The sequence below is a fragment of the Phyllobates terribilis genome, unplaced genomic scaffold (assembly GCF_046119375.1).
Source record: "Phyllobates terribilis strain yellow unplaced genomic scaffold, ASM4611937v1 Scaffold_1__5_contigs__length_1240528914, whole genome shotgun sequence".
NCBI classification, from domain to species: Eukaryota; Metazoa; Chordata; class Amphibia; order Anura; family Dendrobatidae; genus Phyllobates; species Phyllobates terribilis.
In genome coordinates, this window is record NW_027362761.1 from 1,230,071,338 (window position 1) to 1,230,086,400 (window position 15,063).

At 46.6% G+C, this 15,063-nt stretch overlaps 1 protein-coding gene across 1 annotated transcript in view; it reads left to right on the forward strand.

The window, feature by feature from the left end:
• The window catches only part of DOK1 (docking protein 1), a 51,559-nt gene extending 36,871 nt beyond the window's left edge, over positions 1 to 14,688 (forward strand). Inside the window, exons 4-5 of the mRNA XM_073649986.1 lie at positions 7,073 to 7,245; positions 11,804 to 14,688. Coding sequence (XP_073506087.1) covers positions 7,073 to 7,245; positions 11,804 to 13,117 — 1,487 coding nt within the window. The 3' untranslated portion in view covers positions 13,118 to 14,688. The remainder of the gene's footprint in view (positions 1 to 7,072; positions 7,246 to 11,803) is intronic.
• The last annotated feature ends 375 nt before the right edge of the window (positions 14,689 to 15,063 follow it).

A 15,063-nucleotide genomic window follows, 5' to 3' on the forward strand; every position in this document is an offset into this window, starting at 1 on the left:
TTGGAAAGGCGCACACCTGTCTATATAAGACCTCACAGCTCACAGTGGATGTCAGACCAAATGAGAATCATGAGCTCAAAGGAACTGCCCAAGGAGCTCAGAGACAGAATTGTGGCAAGGCACAGATCTGGCTGAGGTTATAAAAGAATTTCTGCATTACTCAAGGTTCCTAAGAGCACAGCGGCCTCCATAATCCTTAAATGGAAGAAGTTTGGGCCCACCAGAAGTCTTCCTAGACCTGGCCATCCAGCCAAACTGAGCAATCATGGGAGAAGAGCCTTGGTGAGAGAGGTAAAGAAGAACCCCAAGATCACTGTGGCGGAGCTCCAGAGATGCAGTAGGGAGATGGGAGAAAGTTCCACAAAGTCAACTATCACTGCAGCCCTCCACCAGTCAGGCCTTTATGGCAGAGTGGCCCAACGGAAGCCTCTCCTCAGTGCAAGACATATGAAAGCCCGTATAGAGTGTGCTCAAGAGCACATGAAGGACTCCCAGACTATGAGAAATAAGATTCTCTGGTCTGATGAGACGAAGATAGAATTTTTTGGTGATAATTCTAAGCGGTATGTGTGGAGAAAACCAAGCACTGATCATCACCTGACAAATACAATCCCAACAGTGAAACGTGGTGGCAGCATCATGCTATGGATGTGTTTTTCAGCTGCAGGGAAAGGTCGACTGGTTGCAATTGAAGGAAACATGAATGCGGCCAAGTACAGAGATATACTGGATGAAAACCTCTTCCAGAGTGCTCTGGATCTCAGACTTGGCTGAAGGTTCACCTTCCAACAAGACAATGACCCTATGCACACAGCTAAAAGACAATGACCCTATGCACACAGCTAAAATAACAAAGGAGTGTCTTCAGAACAACTCTGTGACCATTCTTGACTGGCCCAGCCAGAGCCCTGACCTAAACCCAATTGAGCATCTCTGGAGAGACCTGAAAATGGCTGTCCACCAACGTTTACCATCTAACCTGACGGAACTGGAGAGGATCTACAAGGAAGAATGGCCGAGGATCCCCAAATCCAGGTGTGAAAAACTTGTTGCATCATTCCCAAGAAGACTCATGGCTGCACTAGCTCAAAAGGGGGCTTCTCCTCAATACTGAGCAAAGGGTCTGAATACTTATGACCATGTGATATTTCAGTTTTTCTTTTTTAATAAATTTGCAAAAATTTCTACATTTCTGTTTTTTTTCAGTCAAGATGGGGTGCAGAGTGTACTATAATGAGAAAAAAAAATAAACTTTTTAGAATTTACCAAATGGCTGCAATGAATCAAAGAGTGAAAAATTTAAAGGAGTCTGAATACTTTCCGTACCCACTGTATGTCATGGGTGAGTCAGAAGTGACAGACAGTCGCCCTGCCGTTGGTTGCAGGAGATCTCTACATTTGGCATTACAGACATGTTCTTAGAGGCTGTCTCTAGGACCCAGCGGCTACCTTCCTCTGGCTAATTAACACCCTGCCTGGGTGTATAAATACTTGCTGTGTTTCAGAGGGAGGTGCCGGCGATATTCATTACTACTTGTGAAGGCTTTAGGAAGAGCAGTACTTTGTCCTCTCTGGAGCTTGAGGACATATGCGCATTTGTCTGGAATGGTCTAAAGCTAAGCAATTTCCCCCTGTTGGTGTACCCGTGTTGTCTGTAGTGTTTAGCGGAGATCGACTAGTGCTCATCTCCTCTCTTCCCTAGCCATAGCCATATGCCAGGGAAAGACAGGGCGAGGCACGCGTGCGGCGATTGTTGAAGAGCCAATACAGGGACGTTAGGGGAGACAGGGTGACGCTAGATCAACCTAGGAGGTCTCCACTTCCCCCCTTTCCTTAGAGTCTGGGCTCCCTTTTCCCTTTGGGTTGCACTAAGTCTTTCCCACACCTTGCGTGACAACATACCTGCACGCAAACCTCCGATCCTCACAAGATCTCCTTCTCTACTCCCCTCTTATCTCCTCTTCCCACTATCGCATACAATATTTCTCCCGTGCTTCCCCCCCTACTCTGGAACTCTCTACCCCAACATATCAGACTCTCGCCTACCGTGGAAACCTTCAAAAGGAACCTGAAGACCCACCTCTTCCGACAAGCCTACAACCTGCAGCAACCATTGCTCCACCATACCGCTGCACGACTAGCTCTACCCTCACCTACTGTATCCTCACCCATCCCTTGTAGACTGTGATCCCTCGCGGGCAGGGTCCTCGCTCCACCATACCGCTGCACGACCAGCTCTACCCTCACCTACTGCATCCTCACCCATCCCTTGTACACTGTGAGCCCTCGCGGGCAGGGTCCTCGCTCCACCATACCTCTACACGACCAGCTCTACCCTCACCTACTGTATCCTCACCCATCCCTTGTAGACTGTGAGCCCTCGCGAGCAGGGTCCTCGCTCCACCATACCTCTACACGACCAGCTCTATCCTCACCTACTGTATCCTCACTCATCCCTTGTAGATTGTGAGCCTTCGCGGGCAGGGTCCTCGCTGCACCATACCTCTACACGACCAGCTCTGCCCTCACCTACTGTATCCTCACCCATCCCTTGTAGACTGTGAGCCCTCGCGGGAAGGATCCTCGCTCCACCATACCGCTGCACGACCAGCTCTGCCCTCACCTACTGTATCCTCACCCATCCCTTGTAGATTGTGAGCCCTCGCGGGCAGGGTCCTCGCTCCACCATACCTCTACACGACCAGCTCTACCCTCACTTACTGTATCCTCACCCATCCCTTGTAGATTGTGAGCCCTCGCGGGCAGGGTCCTCGCTCCACCATACCTCTACACGACCAGCTCTACCCTCACCTACTGTATCCTCACCCATCCCTTGTAGATTGTGAGCCTTCGCGGGCAGGGTCCTCGCTGCACCATACCGCTGCACGACCAGCTCTACCCTCACCTACTGTATCCTCACCCATCCCTTGTAGACTGTGAGCCCTCGCGGGCAGGGTCCTCGCTCCACCATACCTCTACACGACCAGCTCTACCCTCACCTACTGTATCCTCACACGTCCCCTGTAGACTGTGAGCCCTTGCGGGCAGAGTCCTCGCTCCACCATACCTCTACACGACCAGCTCTGCCCTCACCTACTGTATCCTCACCCATCCCTTGTAGACTGTGAGCCCTCGCGGGAAGGATCCTCGCTCCACCATACCTCTACACGACCAGCTCTACCCTCACCTACTGTATCCTCACCCATCCCTTGTAGATTGTGAGCCTTCGCGGGCAGGGTCCTCGCTGCACCATACCTCTACACGACCAGCTCTGCCCTCACCTACTGTATCCTCACACGTCCCCTGTAGACTGTGAGCCCTCGCGGGCAGAGTCCTCGCTCCACCATACCGCTGCACGACCAGCTCTGCCCTCACCTACTGTATCCTCACCCATCCCTTGTAGATTGTGAGCCCTCGCGGGCAGGGTCCTCGCTCCACCATACCTCTACACGACCAGCTCTGCCCTCACCTACTGTATCCTCACCCATCCCTTGTAGACTGTGAGCCCTCGCGGGCAGGGTCCTCGCTCTTCCTGTACCAGTTGCCGTCATGTTTTGTTAAAGATCATTGTAAGTGTTTTTGCTATGTATACCCCTATCACATGTAAATCGCCATGGAATAAATGGCGCTATAATAATATATAATATTAATAATAATAATTTTAGCTTGGTCGTATTATACCTACATTTCACTGACTCCCCTCTTGCCCACGTGGGTGGCCGACCTTGGGCCCTGGCACACGTGCAAAGTGGTGCCCGTCGCCTCCATCTGGCTGGACCCCTTGCTGTTGGTGGCAGAGGAGGTACTGGAGCTGCTTTCTCCACTACCCCTGTGGGTTCACCCCTCCTCTTCCTCATACATGCTGGGCAGGTTCTTGGGGAGACAGGGCTGTGGTAGACTCACCGACTGAATTGTGATGTCTTGCCTCAGCTGCACACCGCCGTCACTAGGCCGCAACCGCTAATATACGTCTGCCTCCGTACGGTCCTCCAACCGTTGTTTACGCTTACGCTCAGCCCACCCAGGCTCTCCATGGAGGGTGATGCCATAGTGCTGACATCCCGCTCCACTGGAAACAGGTAATTTACCATCCGGACATCTGGTTGCACTCTCCCTTTCTTTGGCTGCACACCTGGCTCCGGCCTATTCAACTTAGGGGTACTTCATCCTGGCCCCACCCATCCCTGGGTGGGCTCACTTCCAGCAGCTCCACCTATTCAGCTTTAATCTCCTCCTGCTGTTTAGGGAACATTATTAACGGGCGGGGTTTTATCTTCCTTCGCGGCGCCTACGATGGGCGGGCACTGCTCACAGGGGTCTACAACCTGGGCTCAGGCCAGCACCCATACCAGACAGATTTTTGCACCGTTTTACTGTCAGGACGCCCACGATGGGTGGAGTTATCGCCAGCCTGTCACGCCAAGTGAGGGAAAGACTTAGTGCAACAGAGAGGGAAGAGGGAAAGGGGGAAGTGGAGACCTCCTTGCCTGGTCTAGTGTCACCCTGTCTCAACTACTGTCCCTATATTGGATCTTCACCAATCGCATGCCTCGCCCTGTCTTTCCCTGGCGTATGGCTAAGGCTAGGGAAGGGAGGAGATGAGCTCTAGTCCATCTCCACTAAACTCTCTAGACAAGAAGGGTAGACAAACAGGGGGATTGCTTAGCTTTAGACGACTCCAGAAAAATACGAACTCGGCCTCAAGCTCCAGAGAGGATGAAGTACTGCTCCTGCTAAGCCTTCAGAAGTAGAAATGAATATTGCCGGCACCTCCCTCTCAGACACACCAGGTATATATATACCCAGGCCAGGGAGCTAATTACCAGAGGGAGGTACCGCTAGGACCTAGAGACAGACTCCCATCTAAGAAGATGTCTGTAATGCCAAACGTAGAGATCTCCTGCAACCAACTGCAGGGCGACTGTCACCTCTGATACACCCATGACACAGCCTTTGCGCCATCATCCGCCATCTTAGAATTCACAGCGGCCGCCATCTTCTGGGAGTTCCTCCGCTTTCTGAATGTGAGGAATCTAAATCCTGCTGACTACACCAATTCTGTGAGGGGTAAAGGGTGGTAGGGGCTGCTGATGTTCTCCCACACCCTGACTCTCCACAGAGAAAATAAGTGTCCTGTCTAAAGTGTGCTATGAGTGTAGTGGAATGCACTCACTTTTGTAGCTACTGTTGGCTCCATGATTCTGGATTTGGACTACATTCCACATACAACATCAGACTCTGTTTCCTTTTTTAACTGTCCAACTGTCTTGCTGGGATTTCCCACTGAACAAAGTGATGGCTTTTCGCATACTGTATGTCCTCCCCTTTAGCGTGCTTCTTGTACTTTCTCAGGCTTCTGGCCTAATCTGCTTCTCCTCAGTTCTCTCCTCTCCAGCGCTCACTTAAATGTTGCAACTAATGCTGCTGAACATTATCTGGCTACACCAGGAAGTACTCCTTCTATTTATAACTTCACTCCCCCTCCCAACTGGGAAAACCCCTCGACCTAATAACTATACATTAATTACCTTACTTCTTACACTGTAGTGCCCCCTACTGCATTTCCCATTCTTATTTTCCACATATAAGTCCTGATTCCTTACCCTAATCTTATAATACTGTATCAAAGCATACAAAGTAGTTGTAAACCATACACCATATAATAATCACAGTATTATAAGCAAGATACACACAAACATTGTTTACATTATATTACAATTCAGACAAAGTCTCTTTAGGGGGAGAGGCACATGACAGCCCCTGTGACACCTTTACACCCGTCTGAAAACCACTGAGGAATGAGCTGCAGCTGCCGCTGCTGCGAGCTGAGCCTCACTGACTAGTGGTGATGTCAGAGTTCACCGCTGGTCATTAAGGCTGCGATCCCAGCCAGGCCGCTAGTGGTGATCTCACAGAGGTCACCGCAGTTCATTGCCCTGGCTGGGAACACAGCCTCCATGAGCGGCGGTGAACTCTGACGTCACCACTAGTCAGTGAGGCTGAGCTCGCAGCAGCGGCAGCTCAATCCTCAGGGGTTTTCAGCCAGGGTCGGTTACTTCTTGGCACCGTCCAGGTTGAAAACTATTTATCCCAGACTTGGATTACGGCGTGGGACAGAACTTCGGACAGGTGAGGGATGTTGCTTTTTATTTTTGCTTTCTTACATCGGGGATCGGGTGTTAGGTGAGTGTAACAGTGTTTGTTATTTTTAAATAAAAAAAGTAAAAGCAGTTGTTTTATTTCAAATAAATGACTTTATTTTGAGTGTTTGTGTTTATTTAACAATATAACTATAGGATTAGTAATGGGGGCGTCTTATAGACGCCTCTCTATTACTAACCCGTGGGGTTGATGTCACCAGACAATACAAAGGTGACATCAACCCCACAAATATTACCCCAATTGCCACCACCACAGGGCAGGTGGAACAGCGAGACCATGCACCAGAATAATCTTATTGCTGAGCCATTTCTAGGGTCGCTGAGAGCTGATACTGTCAGCCTGGGTGGTAGGGGCACTGGCAGACAACATGGCACTAATCTAGAGGTGGGAATCAGAAGGGTAGAGGGCAAGGAGCCGAAGACATTTCCCACACTGAGACAACTCTCAGCATAGCCAGGGATGATAACTGTCTGGTCGACGGACCTGGGAACATGATGGAGTGGTAAGAAAGTGTTGACATCAGTGATAGTAAGTGGAGATTATGACCTTCCAATGAGATCGGGGGGCAGATCTGCTCTATGGTCGGCTTAGACACAACTTTGGAAGTTCTGGTCATGGTGATGGCCAGTCCTACCTCAGGTGTGGGTCTATTCACTGCATATTGTCGGCTGACAAATCATTGCTATGCTGAGGTCACCATGTCCTGGGCGTTAAAAATGAAAAGGATTGGATGCAGTCCTGGGGGACCTCAGGGTGTGACATGCATCTTTTCAGGGCTAATGGAGGTCTTGTGGTGCTTGCTATAATGGAGTGGGGCAGTGGAATTGAAATGTCCATAGATTTGCTCATTAGTGTTTGATGCTTTATCTTTGTATCTTGGTCCTGGACTGATTGTGTCACCTCGTTACAGTGTCAGAATTCAGAGTCACGGTGCAGAGGACAGAAGCTGCGGAGCGATGTTCACTCCGCGGAGCTTATCTCTTGAGAACGGAAACTGACTGCTTAATACTAAAAGATCCGAGCACCAAGGAAGCGCTGTACTCCTGGCCTTATAAGCTGCTGCGGAGGTACGGACGAGACAAGGTAAGGGCTCTGCTGACGGTGGAAAATCTACACATCTCCAACCAACTGAGTGGTGAGGTGATGGTGTGAATCCACTGGTGCCAGTCACAAGGTGCGGGGCTGAAACCTCTCACATATGGTATACAGGCTGGTGGTCAGCAGTAATAGATGACGAGTTAGTGCTGTAGTAGAAGGGGTGTGGTCTCATGTCATAATATCCGTGATGACATCACCAAGGGGCAGGGCTGACAACCTCTCACACATGTATACAGGTAGGTTATCAACAGATATAGAGGAAATTGCCCCTACCTATGGTGACATATAGCGGAGGAGCCTATAAAGAAAAGTGCACTGACTCATGGTGGATGAGTCAAAAAAGAAAATTGCCTTCTACCTACAGTAACACATGGTGGAGGCTATAGAGAAAAGTGTCCACTACCTACAGTGAAAGATAATGGAGGAGCCTATAGAGGAAAGTTCCCCCTACCTATAGTGATAGATGACAAAGGAGCCTATAGAAAAAATGTGCTTACCTACAAACACTAATAATGGAGGAGACTATAGAGAAAAGAGCCCACTACCTACAGTTACACATTGTCTAGGTTCCTATAGAAAAGTGCCCCCTTCCTACCCTGGCACATGGTGAAGGAGTCCATAGAGAAAAGTGCCCTCTACCTACCTTGACATACGAAAAAGGAGCCTATAAAAAAGTGCCCCCCTATATACAGTGATATGTATCAGAGGACCCAGGCTGTAGAAAAAAGATCCCCCTACCTGCAGTGACACATTGGATGATCCTCTAGAGGAAAGTGTCCCCTACCTAGAGTGACATATGACAAAGGAACCTATAAAAAAGTGCCCTCTCCTACATACAGTGACACATGGTGGGGGAGCCAATAGAGAAAAGAGCCTACTACATACAGTGAAACATGGAGGAGCCTATAGTGAAAAGTGCCCCTTAACTACCTTGACACATGGCTTAGGAGTCTATAGAGAAAAGTGTCCCCTACCTACAGTGACACATGGCAGAGGATCCATAGAGGAAAGGGCCCACTAACTACAGGCATACAAAGCAGAGGATTCTATAGAGTGTAGTGCCCCTACCTACAGTGACGCATAGCAGAGGCTATAGAACTAAGTGCCCCCTAACTACAATGGCACATTGTAGATGATCTTAGAGACAAGTACCCCCTGCCTAATGTGACATATGGCCAAGGAGCCTATAGAGAAAAGTGACCCCACCTTCTTTGACACATGGTGGAGGATCATAAGGAGAAAAGTGCTCCATACCTACAGTGACACATGGTGAAGGAGCCTATAGATGAAACCTCATCCCTAACTACTATGACATATATCCGAGGATCCAATAGAGAAAAGTGCTCCATAACTACAGTGACAGATGTTGGAGGATCTTATAGAGCTCTACATTGATACCTGTTGGTGGAGCCCAAAGAGAAAAGTGCCCCCTACTTACAGTGAAACATGATGAAAGATCCTATAAAGAAGAATATCCCATACCTACAGTGACACATGGCGGAGAAGCTTATGGAGAAAAGTGCCACCTACCTACAGTGACACATGGAGGTAGATCTCATAGAAAATAGTGCCCCCTATCTACAGTGACACATGGTGGAGGAGCCTAGAGAAAAAAATGCCCCCCTGCTTAAAGTAACTGATTGCCAAGGAGCCTATAGAGAAAAGTGTCCCAACCTACATTGACACATGGCGAAGGAGCCTATACAGGAAACCTCCCTAACTACAATAACATATATCCAAGGATCCTATAGAGAAAAGTGCTCAATAACTACAGTGACAGATGTTGGAGGAGCTTATAGAGTAAAGAGTCCCATATTTACATTGACATCAGTTGGTGGAGCCCAAAGAGAAAACTGCCCCATACCTACAGTGACATATAACAGAGGAGCCTATAGAAAAAAGTTCCCCCACCTACAGTGACACTTGGCAGAGAATCCTATGGAGAAAGTTACCCCTACTTACAGTGACATATAGCAGAGGAGCCTATAGAGAGAAATACCCCCTACCTACAGTGACACATGGTAGAGAAGCATATGGAGAATAGTGCCCCCTACATACAGTGACACATGGTGGAAGATCTCATAGAGAATAGTACTCAATACCTATAGTGACACATGGTGGAGCCTATAAAGTAAAGTGCCCCATACTTAGTGTGATATGGCAAATGAACCTATAGAGAAAAGTGCATCCTACCTACAGTGGCACATTATAGAGGATCCTAGAAAAACTATCCCCTACCTACAGTGATAACATGGCAAAGGAAATCCTGAACACATGATGTGTTGGGGGCTGTGAGGATGGGGTTTGGGAAACACTGCTATAAAGGAAAATGCCCTCTACCTACAGATCCTATAGAGAAAAGTGCCTTCTACTACAGTGACACATGGTGGAGGAGCCTATACAGAAAAGAGCCCTCACTTTCAGTGACACCTGGTGGAGAAGCCCATAGATAAGTGTCCCCCACCTACCCATGTACAGTGGGTACACATAGGGGGCACTTTTCTATATAAGATCCTCCAATGTACAATGACACATGATAGAAAATGCTATAAAGAAAATTGCCAACTACCTACAGTGACATATAGCAGAGGAGCTCATAGAGAAAAGTTGCCCCCACCTATCCACCTACAGTGACACATCAGAAAAAATCTTATAGAGAAAAGTGCCCCCACCTACATTAACATATGGGGGAGGAGCCTATAGAGAAAAGTTTCCCCTGCCTATAATGACACATGGTGGAGGATCTATAATGTTGAAGACCTTCTTTGCTGCTTCTGGGACTGGAGGTCTGGACTGTTATAGGAACAATAAAATCAGGATTTTACTGTGAAATGTTGTCCCAATTCTAAGAAAAATACAATTTGGGTCCTACAATAAGAAAGAGACTCAAAGCCACATCCATAAGTGGAGAAGAATGGGTTAGAAGGTAAAGTGTTCTCCTTTACACCAGCAGCCATGACCCTGATCTCAATCCAATGGAAAATGTTTGGAGTAATGACATCTGCTATCGGTGAAAGGAGCTGTTGTGAAATTGGGCGAAACTCGCATCAGACAGGAGCCATGAGCAGAAGATGGCCACAAAAACTGAGCGAAGGCCGTCACTGGAGGCTGTGCCACAAGGGGTTAATGCAGGAAATGGACGGGATGGAGGGAAGGAAAAAGGGAAGGAATAGAAACAAGGGAAGGAAAAAGGGAAGGAATAGAAACAAGGGAAGGAAAAGGGGAAGGAATAGAAACAAGGGAAGGAAAAAGGGAAGGAATAGAAACAAGGGAAGGAAAAAGGGAAGGAATAGAAACAAGGGAAGGAAAAAGGGGAAGGAATAGAAACAAGGGAAGGAAAAGGGAAGGAATAGAAACAAGGGAAGGAAAAGGGAAGGAATAGAAACAAGGGAAGGAAAAGGGAAGGAATAGAAACAAGGGAAGGAAAAGGGGAAGGAATAGAAACAAGGGAAGGAAAAAGGGAAGGAATAGAAACAAGGGAAGGAAAAGGGGAAGGAATAGAAACAAGGGAAGGAAAAAGGGAAGGGATAGAAACAAGGGAAGGAAGGAAAGAGTGAAAGGAAGGAATAGAAACCAGTAAAGGAAAAAGGGAAGGAATAGAAACAAAGGAAGGAAAAAGGGAAGGAATAGAAACAAGGGAAGGAAAAAGGGAAGGATATAGAAACAAGGGAAGGAATAGAAACAAGGGAAGGAATGGAAAATCAGTCAAATAAGGAAAGGAAGGAAAGAGTGAAAGGAAGAAATAGAAACAAGGGAAGGAAAAAGGGAAGGGATCGAAACAAGGGAAGGAAAAAGGGAAGGGATAGAAACAAGGGAAGGAAAAAGGGAAGGAATAGAAACAAGGGAAGGAAAAAGGGAAGGATATAGAAACAAGGGAAGGATATAGAAACAAGGGAAGGAAAAAGGGAAGGATATAGAAACAAGGGAAGGAAGGAAAGAGTGAAAGGAAGGAATAGAAACCAGTAAAGGAAAAAGGGAAGGAATCGAAACAAGGGAAGGAAAAATGGAAGGAATAGAAACAAGGGAAGGAAAAAGGGAAGGATATAGAAACAAGGGAAGGAATAGAAACAAGGGAAGGAAGGAATGGAAAATGAGTGAAATAAGGAAAGGAAGGAAAGAGTGAAAGGAAGAAATAGAAACAAGTAAAGGAAAAAAAGAAGGAAAAAGTGGAGGGAATGAATAGAAACAAGTAAAGGAAGGAAGTAGGGATGGAAGGAGCCTTTGTCCTATTCATGTCATACATGAGCTTTCTTCCTTTTTAGACATGATATCATGTACGGTGAAAAGACGGCTTTTGTTGGATGCACTTGGACATTCTTTTAATATATTTTTGTGATTCACAGATGCTCCACATCTACTTATTTCTGAAGATTTTATTTAGCATAATAATAATTTCCACCCTAACTGCCCATTATATCAGTGACGTCAGTAACAGGTGGTGGGACTGTAAGAACCTCTCAGACATAATCTAGAGGTTGGTTTGCATGGAACTACTATAGACGCTTCTCCACAATAAACATGATTTTCTATATTCCTCTTTTAGGTCATGTTCTCTTTTGAAGCCGGCAGAAGATGCCAGTCTGGTCCTGGAAATTTTACTTTTGAGACATCACAAGGTCATGAGATTTTTCAGAAAGTTGAAGGCTCCATCCGGGCTCAGCAAGGTTCAGAAAACCGTCTCAGCTGTCCGACTCTGGACACTGAAGCAGATAACACCTCCCTGGGATCTGACTCTGGTGGTTCTGACATCCAGGCTAGAAAGGACATGGAGGAGAAGTCACTTAAAGGCCGAGCTCTTCCAAATCTCCCTGTGGCTAAACCCACTCAGTCCCAGCACTTGCTTGACCACACATCTTTGGGAGTAACTCCAGGGAAGACCAACACTCCCCCACGCTCTCCAGTCACTCGGTCTCTAAGCTGTCATTCTGGAGACCCCGAGCACCTGATGGTCTACTCAGAGCCTAAAGATTTAGTCAAGGGGGTGAATCCTCATATTGATCCCCTGTATTCAGATCCTGTGGATAGCATGACTGGTAGAGATGTGAGGTTTCTCAAAGAGAGAAATGCTGCCTCTCCTCTCTACTCAGACCTCTATGAACATGTTGGATATGAAGTTGTGGGAGTAAATGTCAGTGCAAATCCTATGGGTCCTCCAAAAGTGCGGAAAGGATGTGAGGAGCATATATATGATGAGCCTGAGGGCATAGCACAACCAATCAGTCCTCTTCAATTATACTCAGAAGTACAAACTGAGGCCGCAGCCTGGAAAAAGCAAGCTAGTAATGAAAAGGTGGGATACGAGTACCCATACAATCCCAACTCTGATGACTACTCCGTGCCAAACTTTACAGGTAAACACAATCCACCACGTAACAAACCTGGTCCAAAACCAATCCCTGCTCCGAAACCTCAAGGAAAACTTTTACCAAAACCTCCAGGGAAAGAAGACAACTCTGAGAAGGCATCTGTGCCTGCTCATGTCATCCAGCCAAACAGCAATAACAACAATGGAAACCCAGAGCCTATGTATAGTCAAGTGTTAAAACCAGGGACTATAGAGAACAAGGAAACTAAACCAAAATCTACGCCTCGCTTGCCACCAAAACCACAGTCCACACCACCCCCGCCTTTGATGGTCAAACCGCATATTCAGCCATCACAGTCTACATCCAATACACCTGAACCTGGGAAACCATCAAATATATCTCATCCTGCTAAATGTCAAAGTTCAGTGACCCATCAGGATGTGGACGATGTGACGAGCATCTCAGCATCAGTACCCAAAGCAGTTCAACCTCCGCAGCGTTCAGAAAAGGAAGTGTCTGATATAATCTATGAGGAATTGGGGGTATTGTGATAACAACACTGCACGCTCGTGTACGCTATGAATATTCGGATATAATTTAGGTTGTGGCCTTTGCTCCGATGATCAGTAACAGACTCAACATGATGATGTTCTTTGAGGTTGCAGCCACAGCTAGGGAGGGGGTTGTTAAAAAGCTGCTGTTTTGGACACAATAGGGTAAGATATCTGTCCTGTGGATGAAAACACTGATCATTGGGGTCCACCCCCTGAGTTATTCCACATCCACTACTAGCTTCTTCTGCTTCCCACTTGCAGAGCTCCAGATGTCTTTTGAGAACTCTTGTCTTGTGAGATTCACAACTTGTATCCACAGATGTTCCCATCACTGAACAGCCTTTGCTAGTGACTGCTCTTGTATTGTAATGACTGTTCTCGGACCTTGGATTGTAATGACTGTAATCTTGGATTGTAATGACTGTTCTCGGACCTTGGATTGTAATGACTAAGCTCTCGGACCTTGGATTGTAATGACTGTAATCTTGGATTGTAATGACTGTTCTCGGACCTTGGATTGTAATGACTGTAATCTTGGATTGTAATGACTGTTCTCGGACCTTGGATTGTAATGACTGTAATCTTGGATTGTAATGACTCTTCTCGAACCTTGGATTGTAAACACTGTAATCTTGATTGTAATGACTCTTCTCGAACCTTGAACGTAATGACTGTTCTCGGACCTTGAAACGGAATGACTGTTCTCGGACCTTGAAACGGAATGACTGTTCTCAGCCCTTGAAACGGAATGACTACAGTGGGTACGGAAAGTATTCAGACCCCTTTAAATTTTTCACTCTTTGTTTCATTGCAGCCATTAGGGTTTGCAGCCATTAACCCTAACCCTAAGGTAAATTCTAAAAAGTTCATTATTTTTTTCTCATTAAAGTACCATCTGCACCCCATCTTGACAGAAAAACACAGAAATGTAGGAATTTTTGCAAATTTATTAAAAAAGAAAAACTGAAATATCACATGGTCATAAGTATTCAGACCCTTTGCTCAGACACTCATATTTAAGTCACATGCTGTCCTTTTCCGTGTGATCCTCCTTGAGATGGTTCTACTCCTTCATTGGAGTCCAGCTGTGTTTAATTAAACTGATAAGACCCACTGTATTCTCGGACCTTGGATTGTAATGACTGTTCTCGGACCTTGGATTGTAATGACTGTAATCTTGGATTTTAATGACTGTTCTCGAACCTTGAAACGTAATGACTCTTCTCGGACCTTAAAACGTAATGACTCTTCTCGGACCTTAAAACGTAATGACTCTTTTAGGACCTTGAAACGTAATGACTCTTCTCGGACCTTGGACTGTAGTGACTCTTCTCAGACCTTGGATTACTTGGATTGTAATGAGTTGTCGGACCCCGAGCTATAATGACCTTTCTTAGATTGCTGTCTGACTGTAATATATACTGCACCTATACCCAGATGTCTTCCAATAGACTTGTGTTCCATTCCCAGCAGATATTGAACTACATATGTTAATAGGACCACCACGAGACTCCATTGCCAGTTTCCTGGATGGTGTGTACATTTTTATAATACAGTGAATAAATTTCTGTGGTTGTAGTGATTTCTGACAATAGTACAGGACACATGTATACATTTCCGTTACTGAGCCATATATCCCCTGGGACCCCAAGATACTCTGTGATCTGATATAAGGCAGTAATGAGCTATATTCCACGGTTGAGACCTGCATGGTCGAGAGGAAAAATTCATTGTCTCTGGTTATAATTAGTATCCCTGAGGTTCAGTGCTGGGCACTACTGTATACCCTAAGGTGCCCATACACCCTAGATAACGAACGGCAATCTCTTCAAACTTCTCCATACCCATGCATGAGCAGGACAAAATTTACCGTGGCCAACGCTTCTCTCCTCGAAAACATCTGTCGGGAAGAGTCGGCAGGCCCCTAGATGCTCAGCCGATTT